The sequence below is a fragment of the Solanum lycopersicum genome, chromosome 1, assembly GCF_036512215.1.
Source record: "Solanum lycopersicum chromosome 1, SLM_r2.1".
NCBI classification, from domain to species: Eukaryota; Viridiplantae; Streptophyta; class Magnoliopsida; order Solanales; family Solanaceae; genus Solanum; species Solanum lycopersicum.
In genome coordinates, this window is record NC_090800.1 from 76725026 (window position 1) to 76740301 (window position 15276).

At 33.3% G+C, this 15276-nt stretch overlaps 3 protein-coding genes across 3 annotated transcripts; 2 read left to right on the top strand and 1 right to left on the bottom strand.

Moving 5' to 3' along the window:
* Nucleotides 1–481: 481 nt before the first annotated feature.
* LOC101259783 (xylulose 5-phosphate/phosphate translocator, chloroplastic) lies at nucleotides 482–3364 on the top strand. Its single transcript, XM_004229483.5, has one exon. It carries the CDS (start codon nucleotides 1867–1869, stop codon nucleotides 3133–3135), a length of 1269 nt encoding a protein of 422 aa, XP_004229531.1. The 5' UTR covers nucleotides 482–1866; the 3' UTR covers nucleotides 3136–3364.
* Nucleotides 3365–8608: 5244 nt separating this feature from the next.
* LOC101260266 (B3 domain-containing protein Os06g0112300) lies at nucleotides 8609–9931 on the top strand. The gene is made up of 3 exons (XM_004229485.5): nucleotides 8609–8757; nucleotides 8844–9023; nucleotides 9362–9931. The coding sequence occupies exons 1-3, from the start codon at nucleotides 8752–8754 to the stop codon at nucleotides 9677–9679; spliced, it is 504 nt and encodes a 167-aa protein (XP_004229533.2). The 5' UTR covers nucleotides 8609–8751; the 3' UTR covers nucleotides 9680–9931.
* Nucleotides 9932–10669: 738 nt separating this feature from the next.
* On the bottom strand, nucleotides 10670–13701 carry LOC101259483 (protein NUCLEAR FUSION DEFECTIVE 4-like). The gene is made up of 3 exons (XM_004229482.5): nucleotides 13242–13701; nucleotides 11800–12677; nucleotides 10670–11720 (listed from the first exon to the last, which is right to left on the bottom strand). Exons 1-3 carry the CDS (start codon nucleotides 13545–13547, stop codon nucleotides 11246–11248), a joined length of 1659 nt encoding a protein of 552 aa, XP_004229530.2. The 5' UTR covers nucleotides 13548–13701; the 3' UTR covers nucleotides 10670–11245.
* Between the last annotated feature and the right edge of the window lie 1575 nt (nucleotides 13702–15276).

The window sequence follows — 15276 nt, forward strand, 5'->3', positions numbered from 1 at the left end:
AGAAAAAAATGTTATTATTATAAATGGTAAATATTTTTTTAATCATATATACATATATAAAAGAAAACCTTCGACCCGCCTTTGTGGCACAACCTCAAACCAGAATTTCCTTTTAAGTTTATTTATTTCCAAAAGTAGCCTTCTCATTTCATGAAAAAATGCGACTTTTATGAAGAGTTGTGACTTTTATGAAGAATTACGACTTTTATGAAGAGTTGTAACTTTTATGAAGTATTACGACTTTTATGAAGAGTTGCGACTTTCATTAAAAGTTGAGACTTTTATGAAGAGATGTGATTTTTATGAAAGATTGTGACCTTTCGAAAGATCGCAACTTTTCCAAATAGTTGTAACCTTTCAGTAAAGGCATAATTAATAAACATTTGTGCACGGTATCCTTTGTTGTATATAAATAAATAGATTTCCTCTCACTTTAAAAAAAACGAAAATTCTAAACCTCCTCCTTCTCTTCTTCTTTTTCTTCTCAACTAAACATTTATGTACTTTGTTCCTATTGAGTGTCTCACTGATGATTGTTTATGTTATAAATCTTGGTATAATTTATTTAGTCATTAAATTATGTTTATGTCAGTAAGGATAAATGATAGGATGTAATAAATTTCATTTTCTTTACATTATTAATGTTTGTTACCACGTAATAATCTTGTATGCGAGATAATATAGTGTTTTAATTTTAATAACTAATAGATTTAAAATATTATTTTATAAATTCTCTGATATAAAGTTCCCGCACGAGGCGCGGATAACTTTACTAGTTATAGTATATTTATGTAAGTTTTTCATTATTTATTTTGTATTTGGTAATTGAATGTTATTTAGTTTTATAGTTTTATTTTATCCAACTGTTTTAGTATGAATTTTAAGATAAGTTAAGTTCCTCGAACGTTTATGTTAAACTAATATAAATTATCATAATTAAATAGTTTTATAATGCAAAAACACATATTAATTAGTCGAAGTAAAATATCTCTATATTAATATATATAATATGCATATATTAAATTGATATAAATATTTAATATATATAAAAAGAATACTATAATAAGTTTGATGTAATATTTAAGATGTGAACAAATTGAAATGAACACCAAAATTGTTTATGGCCAAAATTAGTGATTCAGATAGCATTAAATTTGTGTTGTAAAAATTAAGAGCACACAAAAAGAATGAACAAATATTATGTTCTGGATGCAAAGAGACTTGCTAATAAATATAATTATGACAATATGTGGTAACAAGTTATTGTTAAGTAAGGAATAAAAGAGTAGATTAATCACAATCTTATTTAAAAATGTCTTATTTCTTATAATAAAGTGATTTTCGGTCTTAAATTTTGGAGTGAGTACAATTATCACCTTTCGATTTGAACTGTATTGCTTATTACTAGACAATGTCATTAAAAATTATGTTAAAGTTATTTTACAAACAATAACCCTTATCATATAATGGGACCTTCGTAATAATTACAAGTACTCAACGTTAAAAAATAAATTAATTTCATATCGTATGTCCATAGGTCCTATCGGGATCGAATGTGTAACCTAGGTTTTTGTTTTTTTGGTTCCAATTTTGTGGAAAGTGAGATCAAGGGCAAACATAGTGGACGGAGTGAGGCCATTGTTACTTCACTTCAACGGAATAAAATGTGAATCTGTTTGTTCAAAATTCGAATACAACAAATCAGTCACAGTCAGTGTCCCGAGGTTGGGGGTAGGTGGCAGCCACCGGGTGAACATTTTGAGATTTATTGGTATCTTCTTGTTTAAATATCTTGTCCCCATATCTTTAAAGTTTCTGCTTTTTTTTTTGTGTTTCAGAATCTTAATCTTGTGTTTTCATTCAAAGATGCTTACTTTAAATCTTCTTCCATCCACTAATGTCACTCTCTCCAAATCCCGTCCTAACTATCCTGTTAGCCCTTCACCTTTTCAACCAAATCTTGGTAGTAGAAACCAAAAGTTGAGAACTTTGTCATTCACCAAACCCTTGATTCAAAATGGACACCCTTTCAGGTCTTCTGCAAATCAAGATTCTCAGATCTCTGGTCCAAGATTGGATTTTTCCAGAATCTTGAGACACCCATCTGGGGTTTCTTCAAGAAATACAACTCAGATCCTTGAAGCAGCATCTGGAACCCCAGAAGAAGTGAGTCCAGATGGGGAGATTGAAGTTTCAAAGCCAAAAGTTAATATGAAACTGGTTCTCATTTTTGGTCTGTGGTATTTTCAGAACATTGTGTTTAACATATTTAACAAGAAGGTATTGAACATCTTCCCTTATCCATGGCTTCTTGCTTCTTTCCAGCTGTTTTGTGGTGCTGTTTGGATGTTAATTCTGTGGTCTTCTAAGCTGCAACCTTGTCCAAAAATCAATAAATCGTTTATCATTGCCCTTCTTGGACCTGCCTTATTTCACACAATAGGCCATATTTCAGCTTGTGTTTCATTTTCAAAGGTGGCTGTTTCTTTCACTCATGTTATTAAGTCTGCAGAACCTGTGTTTACTGTTGTGTTTTCATCGTTCCTTGGTGATACATATCCTCTGACTGTTTGGCTTTCAATTCTTCCCATTGTGTTTGGTTGCTCCCTGGCTGCAGTCACTGAAGTGTCCTTCAATTTTGGGGGCTTGTCGGGTGCTATGATCAGTAATGTTGGGTTTGTTCTTCGCAACATTTTTTCAAAAAGGAGCTTACAGAATTTTAAGGAAGTGGATGGCTTAAACCTGTATGGATGGATAACCATAATCTCATTTATATATTTATTTCCAGTAGCAGTGTTTGTGGAAGGTTCTCAATGGGTGGCAGGGTATCACAAAGCTCTTGGAACTATAGGAAATCCTAACACATTTTATTTATGGGTTCTCATATCTGGGATTTTCTATCATCTCTACAACCAATCCTCTTACCAAGCTCTGGATGATATTAGTCCCCTGACGTTTTCAGTGGGTAATACTATGAAGAGAGTGGTGGTGATTGTCGCCACTGTGTTGGTATTCAGGAATCCAGTCAGGCCTCTAAATGCACTTGGCTCTGCTATTGCCATATTTGGAACTTTCTTGTACTCACAGGCAACGGTTAAAAAGCCAAAGAAAGAGGCAGTGGAAAAGAAGGACTAGGAGGATGGTTCATTTAGCACCGAGTTACTTTTAATCGACGGCATTTTGAATTTTGTTACTTCAAAACAAGAACTTAATCAATTCCAGTAGTTTCATGTCTGATGTATGTATCATTTCATCGTTACTGCTTTCTGTTTTTTGTGGTTTATCTAGTGGCTTATACTTGAGTCCATCTCTCTGAAACACTGCTGATGATGTTCCCATCAATTTTGATCTGAGTTTATTTGGATATCTTGTTGTTCAATGTCAAATTTACCAATTATCATTGTAGGCGCAAGACATTACCAATGTCAAAGGGACATAATGCATGCTAGAATTTGTGGAATTTGTAGGTCACAATTGGTGTTATTGCACTTTTTATTTTTGAAGCAGTATGTTCTACCTTTTACCCGTTGGGTATGGCTGTGTCAACACCACCCTCTCCAGGCTCCACTTATGGGATTGCGTTGGGTATGTTGTTGTTGTAGTACGCATGTAGATGCCTCCACATTACTGTAGAATTGAGTAGTGAGGTTATATTGACCTTGTAATCCATTCCCCCCCCCCCCCCCCCCACCCCCCCACCCCAAAAAAATGACAACTAAGGTAAAGTAACTGACTTGAGTCTATGAACGGATTTGTGAATATTACAGCAAGTTAGCAACTTATAGCATATTAATGTTGTGTTTGTGTGTTTTCCATTTCAGTGGTCATAGATGTATATGTTTGTTTTCTGTTATTTGGTCTTTTGTATGTTATGCTACAGAGCAACAATGATGTGGACATTGTGCCTAAGACATCTGTGGCAGGTACTGTGTTGTTTTAGCAATCAAAATGAGTAGAAAAACTGTTTCTTGATGGATGGATGTCATAATTCCAGTGATAACCATGTCTACAATGATGTACCAATTGCAAGTCCCTTGATTTATATGCAATAGAGTTTGACTTATATTGCATAAAGATCTATTTTGTTTGGTCTTATCAACCCTTTAGTTGTTGCTTTCGATCATACATGAACTTCTTCTCTGCTGTGAAAATTATGTGTCTTAAACCTATAGATGTAGCGATTATGTTCCCATGATGACATGGACATGTAGCGATTTCAAATCCTCATGTGCTTTGCTTTCAAGTTGCTCGTACTCTTTCAAACCACTAAAGACGTCATACTAATTATATTGTGCTACTTCCTTCTTGTTTTCAGCTTTTGGTAGTAGACATTTCTGACATGATTTCTTTAACGTCCAAAATAACTTCATATCTTGATTCTTGAACCCAGAATAATGTCATTTGATTTGTCGAGAAAGTACACTGTATAGACAGAGGTGCTTTGCAACAATGAGAAACAGGAAGAGGTGCATCCTTCTCCCATTGTTACTTGAGAGGCTGATTGGCAGGAAACAAGAGAGAAAAACAGTCTTTCTACTGTATGTTTAAACAATTAACGCGTTTATGAGAATTATGGTCTAATATTTTTCTCCCTCGAATACTTAGGATACAGTTTACTGCCTGTAGCAAGATGGCCCTGGAATGAATACCTTCTGTTAAGTGGAGAAGTTTATTTGGTTATTTCAACAAAGATATTTTGTCAGCCAGTAGTAACTGATATTTGCTGCTGTTCTATCATTAGCTATATTGTGTAGTTATTCGCTATGCGCAGGGTCTGGAGAATAGCCTACTGTACGCAGCCTTACCATGCATTTTTAACTGCTACTATTGAATTTATCTTCTGAGTAACATTTCAACATTTTCTCATCAATTTATGTTCTGAGGTGCAGTAAAGGGTAGATAGATCTTTGGCATTTTTTTTGTAATCATCCAGAATGGATAATTGAGTTTGCCTCTTTTCATACTTTCTCAAGTAGAAAGTGTGTTGAATCCAGAAGTAGACAATGAAACTTCACATTATTTGTGTTATAAATTTTAAAACCAGACAAAGAAAGAATTACTTTTGCTAGTGTTAAAAAGTTGGTTTCTGGACAAAAATATCCTTCAACTATACCCTAAACTTAAGCTATATCTTTAAAGTATCATTCTTCGCAAAAAACATCCTTCAAGTATTTAAAAGTGAGCAATTTTCATCTTTTTTTTGTAGGACCCCTTAGTCTTTTGATGATATCTAACATAAGGATGAAAATTGTTCACTTTTAAATACTTGAAGGATGTTTTCTGCTAAAAATGATACTTTAAAAACTTGCAAATCTAAGGTTTTCTTTTAATAGCAACTAAACACGAGAAAATTTAAATTTTGAGAAAAATTTACATTTGAAATTCAGTGGCTATGTCTACTCTAGTGCCTATGCAAAAAAATGATTTTAGCCATAATATATATATTGGACCCTAAAATCAACACGGGGAGTCAAAAAATAAGAACAAAGAAAACAAAAAATGAGAAATCTATTTTAAGTGATTGGAAATTTTAACACAAATATGAGACTTTTTGAGGTGAATTCAATTTAGTGAGAATATGGATATTAGATCAGAAATGATTTTCTAGCCCTTTAAAAAATATTTAGTTGTATGTCTTTTTTATGAAAGATTCTCAATAATACACTTAAGAGGCCTTTATTTTTTAAATATAAAAGATTTAAAAAGGTTAATTTTATTGAATAAAAAAAGTCCAACTTATAGAGATCTCATTTTTTTGATATACGATACCAAAAAGATTAGAGTCCATAGGTTTTAGGCTTAAAGTTAATGTATGTATATATGGAAGTTTTGTGTTCTTCTGGACTCGTAATGTTTATGTTATTGAATCTCTTTGAATGTTTGATAGTATTTACTCAAGAAAATGAACAAAGAGTTTCCTTCTGCTGGAGCACCTTTAATTTTTACTTGTGATCAAAAAAAGTAAAATTTATTTTACATTGAAGATAGATCTACTTATAAATTTATTAGCAGTGGATGGAGAAAATTTGTGGATAATAACAATGTGAAGAAAGGGGATGAACTTGTGTTTGATTTGTCAAAGTGCAATACAGTAAACTTGAATTCAAAGTTTTTAATAATATTGATATTATTCATAGAAATATATATTATATTAGGAAAAGGATCTAAAATATCCTTAAAGTATTGAAAATGGTACACAATTACCCCCATCCACCTATTGGCCCCCAAATACCTTTCACATTCATTTTTGGGTCCAAATTTACCCCTTCATTAACGGACCAAAATTAAAAATAATTAAATAATAATTTTTAATGACGTGACACTCAATCATTGGTTGTAATTTAATTATTTAAATTAATTTTAAACTCACCCATTTTAACTGAATCCGTCCCACTTGACACAATTTTTTTTAAAAAAAAACATCTAACTAAAATACCCTAAAACCTTATTCCTCCAATTTTCATAACTTTCATCGACTCCATTGTCTTCTTCTTCTTCATCCTGCAACTTTCACTGTGAGTCGCAACATGTAGTTGATTGAAGCCCTCAGTTCATGTTCCATGTCCATCACCTAAAAAAAACAGATATATTGAAGTTCAACTGGTGTCATGGATTGACTATGAAAGTAAAGTGAAGCATATTTAAAGCATACCGTACTAGGCTGATGCAAAAGTTTAATTCTTCTAGCTTCTTGAACCTCTTCCAGCAGTACCTCCACTTCCTGGCAAAGACAAGTGTTAGTTCCATTGGGGGAATGAAATCTTTATCTTTTCATGAAAATCAAATTGTAGTTGTATGTAATTATCATAATCAACTTGTTAAAAAAAAAGGAAACCATTGGAAATCTAAAGCAGCTTCTCTACAAATTGTTCCAGTCGAGATTGTGAACGCATACGGTGAAAGTTGCGGGATGAAGAAGAAGAAGACGACAATGGAGTCGATGGAAGTTGTGAAAATTGGAGGAATAAGGTTTTAGGATATTTTAATTAGATGATTTTTTTAAAAAAATTGGGTCAAGTGGGGCGGGTTTAGTTAAAATGGGTGGATAATGGGTGGGTTTAAAATTATTTTAAACAATTAAATTACAATCAATAATTGAGTGTCACGTCATTAAAAATTATTATTTAATGATTTTTAATTTTGATCCGTTAATGAAGGGGTAAATTTTGACCCAAAGGTGGATGTGAAGGGTATTTGGGGGCCAATAGATGGATGGGGATAGTTGTGTACCATTTTCAATACTTCGAAGGTATTTTAGGCTCTTTCCGATTATATTATTAGTTATACACGTGTAATGCATGTGTAAAGAAACTACAATTATTTTGAATACTTAGATATCAAGATATTCAATACAATTAGCTTTGCAAGTTCTACTTTTTAAGAACTTGAACTTTCTTCTCTTTGCGCTTCTCTCCAAGCCCTAGCGTAAATTCAATTTTTCTAAATTGACTAGAATTTGATGTTGCCCCAATTAAACTCGTAAAAACGAATTAATTAAGTTGGGTTAGGAAAAGACCAAACTACCCATCTAAAATTCAATTTTTAGACTTTTCTTATTCCAACAGTCTAACTTTCAAAGGGCATAACTCACTCATACGAATTCAGAATCAGACGAACTTAGCGGCGTTGGAAAGCCTATTCTAAGATATATCCTACCACACCTAACTCATCTTGAGCTAGGGGTTATAATCATTTAAAGTTGAACAAAAATCAACTTTTTCTAACTTGACAAAAATTTTCAGATTTTCATTCTTTCGAAAAATAATTATTTTCAATTTTTAGCTTCTTTCTAGTTATTTCAATTTGCAAGATATTATAGAAATATATGAGTAGAGTATAATTACTGTAAATTTTTTTTGTAGAGTTATTATAATTCTTATTTTTATTAATAGAGTTATTATTGTTTAATCTAAACTCTCATCCTCGGATCAGGGTATTTCAAAACATTAGTCATTATGTAATCATTATAGTATCTTTCATGTTAATCAATTTAGGAATTCACATTCAATTAATTCTTTTCTTATTTTAAAAATTATTTTAAGGACATTGCATTTTACTATGTAATATAATTAATAATTAAACGACACATACACAATTAAGCAACAAGCTTAAGCCTTAAAAACACATATTCTTCTTCGCCTAAAATATTGGGTATAATTTAGTCACACCATGTTGACATGGTCTTTGATATTTTATTTATAAATTATAATTTGTCAAATTAGTAAGAAATTATAAAAATAAAAAATTGATCTCTTTTTTTTTTTTTTTATAGTTTTCACGACTTGAAAATTTTTTATATTTACAACAAAAAATATAATTTAAGAAATTCATATATTCAAATAAAACTTTAATTTTATTTATCTGATCTCAAGTTTTATTCAAACGAACCTTCGATCTAAATCGTTCAATTTTCTATTGAGCAAAAAATTTATGAACACAAATATTTATTTGATAATTAGATTACTTATAAATAATTCAAATATTTTTTAATGATATTGGGATTCCACAACCCACGTATTTGGGTGTCTCTGCTTTTGTTAAGTAATTTTTTACTTCTCAATTTGAAAATTTTTAATATAAATTTAAATTTGATCGAATTTTAATAGTTGAGTACTGTTTTATTCCTTGATTTGAAATTTTTCAAAGTGAATTTAAATTTAATCATATGTATCGAAGAATCAATTTTTTTTTTATTTTTTTTAAAACCCAACCCAAAACCCTTCGCCAGAACAAAACTCTGATCAATCGACTATGGAGGTACATTTTCATCATTCCTAACAAATTTCTCCTGAATATTTTTTTTCAGATTTTATAGCTTGCATTGTTTTCTTGATTTTTTTCAGAGCGGATCATCTTTTGGACGTGTTTCAAACCATAGTCATAGTTACTCCACCATGAAACAACCCGAGATTGAAAGCTCTGGAATTACAGGAATCGACAATGGTGAATACTGGCCACTTTCAGGGAAACCCTATGTTGATTTGATTCTCACAAAGACCGGTGTCAAGCCCAGCTACAGTATGGTAACTCCCTTTTTTTCCCCTTCTTCGCGCCCCTTTTGTTAGTATCTGTTTAAAGATGATTCTTTTGTAGGGTACGGAGTCGACTTTGTTATGGGATTTTATGGCTAGGACTCAAATTTAGTTGGAACCCCATGTGGGTATCGATACCTGGGTGGGGTAGCCACAAAGAAAGAAGATTTTTTTGTGGTGAATTCAAGATTAGATATGGCGGAGAAAAAAGTGGGAGCTCCTTAAGAAGGGTTAAAAACAAATAAATATATAGTTATACTTAGACATAAGGATCAATTTTTGGGTTCTTGTGGCTTTTATATTACTAAATTTCTTTGAATGTTTGACAGTATTTACCCAAGAAAATGCGCAGTGAGCTTCCTTCTGCTGGAGCTCGTGCAGTCCCTGCAGTCCTTACTTGTGGTCAAAAGAAGTGGGATATGTCTTACGGTGGAGTCAAATCTGGTCACAAATTTTGCATTGAGTGGAGAAAATTTGTGGATGATAATAATCTGAAGGAGGGGGATGGACTTGTGTTTGAACTGGTAGAGTGCAGCGCTAGCAAAATCGAATTCAGAGTTCAGATTCTCAGTGGTGATTTCCCAGCTGAATTGAAACCTGAAGATGAGGAGGGTGCAAACAGTGACAACCCAATACTACTTGGTTAAAAGTACTAGATCTTCTAACTGTTGGAACTTGTAGATTAATGACAAGTATATAGAACCGTATTTAGTCAGTTTATTTTTCTTCAAGACATATCTGCAGTTCTATTAACCTATCTCAGGTTGATGCAGTCTCAGTTTGCTTTAAAAGAGTCGACTTTCTAGTATTTGTTTTGTGTATGTATTGTCTAAATTGTGACTATGGTTATCTTCTGGTTGTATCCTAAGTATGGAATTTAGCAATTATGCTGACAATCACATGCCTGTTAACATGTCTTTTCTTCTGGTTGTGTCCTACATATGGAACTTAGCAATTATGTTGACAATCACATGCCTGTTAACATGTCGATATAAGAAAATAATCATACTTTTTGTATTTGAAATCCTGAAGTTTCACCTTCTTCGAATGCTTCTTCATATTTTGTGTGTAGAACTTGTCGATGTGTTCTGCACTGAAGAAATTCATAATGTTTTAGACATTTTTCAGGCAGACCTAATGAGCCTTGAATAGTTTTTCAGAATGTTCCTACCCTCAATCTTAGGGACTAGAGAAAACTCTAGCAGCCCTGTGGAGGAACATGCTATTGCAAATGATGATTAAAAGAGAAAGTTCGTTGCTCCCATTTAGTTGTTTCCTTTTTTTCTTTCTAAATGCATCATATGTGCTTTATGTTTTGATTCCTGGAGCAAGTCCCACAAATTTAGACAAAAGGAGAGCAGTTTCTAGGCCATTTAAAAATGCTGCAACAAGTAACTTGTTCCAAGGTGTCTAGTTTTCTCTATTTTCCTCATCAGTATTGTATTCATCATGCAGAAATCTTTCAAAGACAGTCAAGAAAATAACTTCATTCTCATTACTTTACATGGTAGTTGATTTTCTTCTTCCTCTCCTCAACTGTTGAGGAAGGGGAGATTTCACAAAATTTCTGGATTCAGGTGATCAACTATCTTTTGTAGTTTAGTTGAAGGGAGAGTAATACATAAAGTCAAAGAAGATTCAACAATGAAAATATTCTCATTATGAACTCATCAAGGCTAGTGTTTTTACAAGATATCTCTGGCCAACCTTCCTGCAAGAACTGGAAAGGTATAATTGCATTATTTGCATCAGTCCTTCCAATCAAGCTAATGACCAACAATTGCCATCAAAGCAAGAAGTATAGACTATAGACTTGCAGGATCAAGTGCAAACTTGACAATGACAGTATTTTAGTATCTCATTGGAGGATTAACCTTTTGTAGAGAAGCCAGCAAAACTTGTAATTTCCAACAGTCTTATTCTATCAAGTATCAACTTTCATCATTTCTTTCTGTGTATTCCTCTACAGTTTTCAATTCACCTCTCTTCCCTAATCATGCAAAAGGTAGAGTATGCTAGCCTGCTTGGGTTTGTCTGATCACCCTCATGATTATAGATGCATCTTTCCTACCATTGTGTCAAAAGTTGTACTTCTTTCCACCCTTCAACAGAATGTTATGCTGGATTGCTGTTAATTGTGGCATGAGGTAGTGATTCCAATGGCATCTATATTCTTACAGTCTTCAAAAGTCAGTCCAGAAAGATAATTCCACTCAGGTTAATCTCATCCAATTTCGGTTCCTTTCCTGACTGTCATAGACAGCTTTAGTTCTTAGGAAAAGCAGAAAACTAGATGCTACTCCCAATAAAGAGATGCATCCCCACCACATAAATGTTTGAATGTAACAGTTCCTACCCATGCAAACTTTTGATCCATCCAATACAAGCACTTGGTCTGGTTTCCCTAGGTTTGCTTCATAGACTAAAGCTGCAAGAAGTCCATAGAGTAGTGATCCCAGAGGGATGTTCGTAATGAGAATGTTGTGATTGACTCCGGCACTGTTGGGGCCGAACAGCTCAGAGGTTATTGACACTGATGCTGAAAATACAAAACCAGAGCTCAACCCAACTAATGCTGTGGCAGCACTCAATGCGGCTTTGCTTCCTGATAAAACAAGCAGAAAGAAGGCCAGTGGTGTAGGAATCAGTGCAAATGCAAGCCACGCGGTCCTTGCATAGTTCATCTTGCTGCATCCAAAAAACCATTTCAGCTGTCAGTTCTTTTCCCATGATGGTGATTAAGAACAGTAAATCGTGAAATACTTACTTGCGTAGAAAATCTGGGGCGGCTGAAAGCAAGCGCCCGAAGAAGGAACATGCAGAATAGAGTGCAACAAAGAAGCTGATCTCTGATCTATATCCAAGTGACTCTGAAATTTGGCCTAGATTGTTGCTGTAAACGAGTACGAGTGTTCCCCCACAGAAATATGCTAGGTAATATAGCCAGAAATCCAACCTACGCATGAGCAGACTTGCTGAATGTTCCTCTCCAAGCAGCAACAAACGATCTCTCAAAAGAAAACTGCTAGTCCAACTTCCCTTATCTTTTGAACCATCAGAATTTTCCGTCCAAACATTCATACTTGAAGCCTCTTCCCAGATCAATTCATTGAGCATCTCAAGATCATCAGTATCATTGTCTCCAAGTGAAATATAATTAGGATGGAACAGTTCAGACCATTCTTCTGTGCAGATAACCCCTGGTGCAATCACTGGTAGGACCAGCAAGAACAATGCGCCAGCCAAGAGGATACGAGCTGTCTGTGCACTATATGAGACCGAGTTCAGGATTAAGAGATAAAGGCCGGTAAAAACTGCTAGTATGGTAAGACAGCGAAAATTGAGATATTCTCTGTGAACAGAATCAGCACGAACGGTTTGAGATTGAGGTTGCCAGAGAATTGGAAGAGCTGCAATTGATGTGACAAGGGGGACTAGGCCATTAAGAAGAAGGTACAGAGTGTCATCTTTGGAATTAATGGCATTCGCAATGAGGTTGTACAGGGCCGCACTTGCACCATTGAAACTTACGCTGAGGGACAATGCAATTGGCCTATTTGCCGAGAAATGCTTGATGCACAACACATAACATACTGTATTAAACCAGCAGATACTGCAGCCAGCCAGGACACACAACAGAAATACCTGCAAGATTTATCAGTGAAAGCTTGAGAACAGGATAGGATCCGAATGAAGTTTCAAGCTCGCTGAATTACAGAGCTGAAGAAAATAATCATGTTATATCTTGGATTTCGGCAGTTTTCAGTTACAGTTGATTACAAAGGCAACTTTCTCAAGCACCACTTGAATCTTGAAGTTCTTTAAAATTTGCAAAGAAGTTTTCAAGCACCAAACTTTAACTGACTGGAATGGAAGGTGATTGAGGACAAGATGTTCTCCTTGGAGGCATTCCTAGTTGTTAAATGGACATTCTTGTTTTGTTTTACAGGAGATCGTTTGATTAGTACTTCAAAGGGGTTTTGCAAAAGTCATTTCTAAATCTAATAAAGTTTGCTAATTTCTTGCAGTAGCTCCAACAACTGTCAACCACCACTGCCAGCAGTCCACCAAATAATCCAGAGAGAAGAAATTCTTACAGGGAAAAAAGCAAGCAATGAATAAACAAGGAACAGCAAAAACTGGATTAAGTTCCCAAAATTTCATTTCGAATCAAGAAAAGAGAGGTGATGGAGAAAAAAAGAAACTGACCAAGAAATAAGGCAAAAAGATGATTCTTTGAATGACAAGCCATTGAAGGCCATAACCAACAAGTCCCATGAAAGCAGCAATGAGAAGAACAACCCATAATGGGAAATACATAAGAGAGACCCCAGAACACCACCCAAATGCTTTCCCAAAATCTGAAGCCATAGACAGATAATTGAGCTGCACTTGTGAAATTTCAAGAACAGATTTCATATCAGAGGAATAAGAGGAGAAGTCGAAATTTGTCCCTGTAAATGCTTGAATCCATGTGCTTGCTATCAATATCATCCATTTACTTGATTGCTCCATAAATCTTCTTCTTCTTCTTTTCTTCTTTTTTTGGGTTTATATTTTTGAGTCATGGGAGATACAGTATATATTGAAAAAAGGTTTTTCTTGTGGGGGTAATCTTGAAAGCAAAGAAGAGATAATCATTTTAGTTGTGCATGTTGTGAGAGTGGTTGGTAAGAGGAGGGAGGTTAGAGGTTTTTAAGGTCCTACCCACAAGGTCATTGATAAAAAAATAATATTTTGAACTATCATAATTAAAAAAAAAAATTAGCTCTATCGCGATGAATGTTGGGATTTCAAAAACTTCCAGCCGGTCACCTTATTTCTTCGCTGAAGGTGCGATCCCCCGTTCCATCAATGCTACTTTCCTTGCTTTGATTCCTAATATTTTGATCTAGGACTACCTCTATTTAAATCTAAAAAAAAAGAATTCGTATCTATGAATTTCAAATGATGGACTTATACTTCAATTATAGTTAAATTGTTGCGATATCAAATTTTATGAAGAACTTTTTGTTCCTGCATTAGTTAATAGTGTATTTTAAAGGTATATATGTGCCTACGTGAACACATTACTATTTATAATGATGTAATATTTATGATGTACACATAGACACATTTTATACCTTTAAAATATACTATTTAATAATACATAGAGGTAAAGTTCGATGTTATAATAATAATTTTGATTAAAGTTCAGATATATCTTTGAAAATGAAGGATGTGAAGTTTCAGAAATTAAAACACTTTTAATAAATTAAAAAATAGATATGAATAAGTTTATGTTAGGTTGAAGTTGTTAAAATTATTTGAAATGGTTGGAGTGATTCTCAGCTTAATTATATACTAAAAAGAATTGGCATTGAGGTAGCTTAAACATCAACTTACAATATTTAAATGTGATCTTGTAAATCATGTGTGGATGATTTGCTCTATAGTTAAATAATGAGCTTTTAATTTAATTATAAAAAAAAGTGAATTGATGAGATGTGCGACTTTTTTATGAATAAAAAAATGTTTATTTTAATAAATATTTATGATTTTTTTAAAAAAAATATATAAATGCCTTTTGTCTGTCTACGAAGTGGTTGATAACCTTTAGAATTGATAAAGAAATTCACGTTATTATACTATTTGGTGCTTTTACTGATTCTTCAATATCAAAGTGATACGATTTATTTTGAACAAGAAAAAAACATGTACAAATTTTTCAGTTAAAAAATTTGATATTCTCTAAATCCTAGTTAGTTAGATAATTATATAATCCGCCAGCGCATTTCTCATCCATACAATTCTCGCAATTCCAAAGCACATCATTTTATAATTGTGAAACAAAGTCAAAATATTTTCTCGATTTTACTTATTTTGTGAACTTTAAAATAGTTGTTTGATTTAAATATTATAATTCCACGTTTTAAATAACTCTAAAATAAATAATATTTCATCTTTAATAAGCTTTTTGACCTAATAAATATTTTCTTTGATTTTTCCAATTGTTAATTCATAAACGTAAAAAAATCAAAATTATCCTTAAACTATGTGAAATAGATCACTTATATCCTTCGTTACATTTTGAAATAAAAAATGCCCCTGCTGTTATCCTAAGAGATCACCTATACCCTCAAGAGTTAACACCCCATATTTTTATTGACTTGGCAAGCCACGTGGGACTAATCTTTCCACCTAAGCATTGCCAACTAGGATTCATACAAAAGAACTAGACCTTTAGCGGCGATAATAGTCGACA

Bases quoted from the DNA above. Each gene is read 5' to 3' on its own strand.
- LOC101259783 (XM_004229483.5), top strand. From the start codon at position 1,867: ATGCTTACTTTAAATCTTCTTCCATCCACTAATGTCACTCTCTCCAAA.
- LOC101260266 (XM_004229485.5), top strand. The intron at 9,024-9,361 runs GTAACTCCCTTT...AATGTTTGACAG, and splicing joins TCAAGCCCAGCTACAGTATG to TATTTACCCAAGAAAATGCG.
- LOC101259483 (XM_004229482.5), bottom strand. From the start codon at position 13,547: ATGGAGCAATCAAGTAAATGGATGATATTGATAGCAAGCACATGGATT. The intron at 12,678-13,241 runs GTCAGTTTCTTT...TAAATCTTGCAG, and splicing joins TCTTTTTGCCTTATTTCTTG to GTATTTCTGTTGTGTGTCCT. The intron at 11,721-11,799 runs GTAAGTATTTCA...TTTTGGATGCAG, and splicing joins GCCCCAGATTTTCTACGCAA to CAAGATGAACTATGCAAGGA.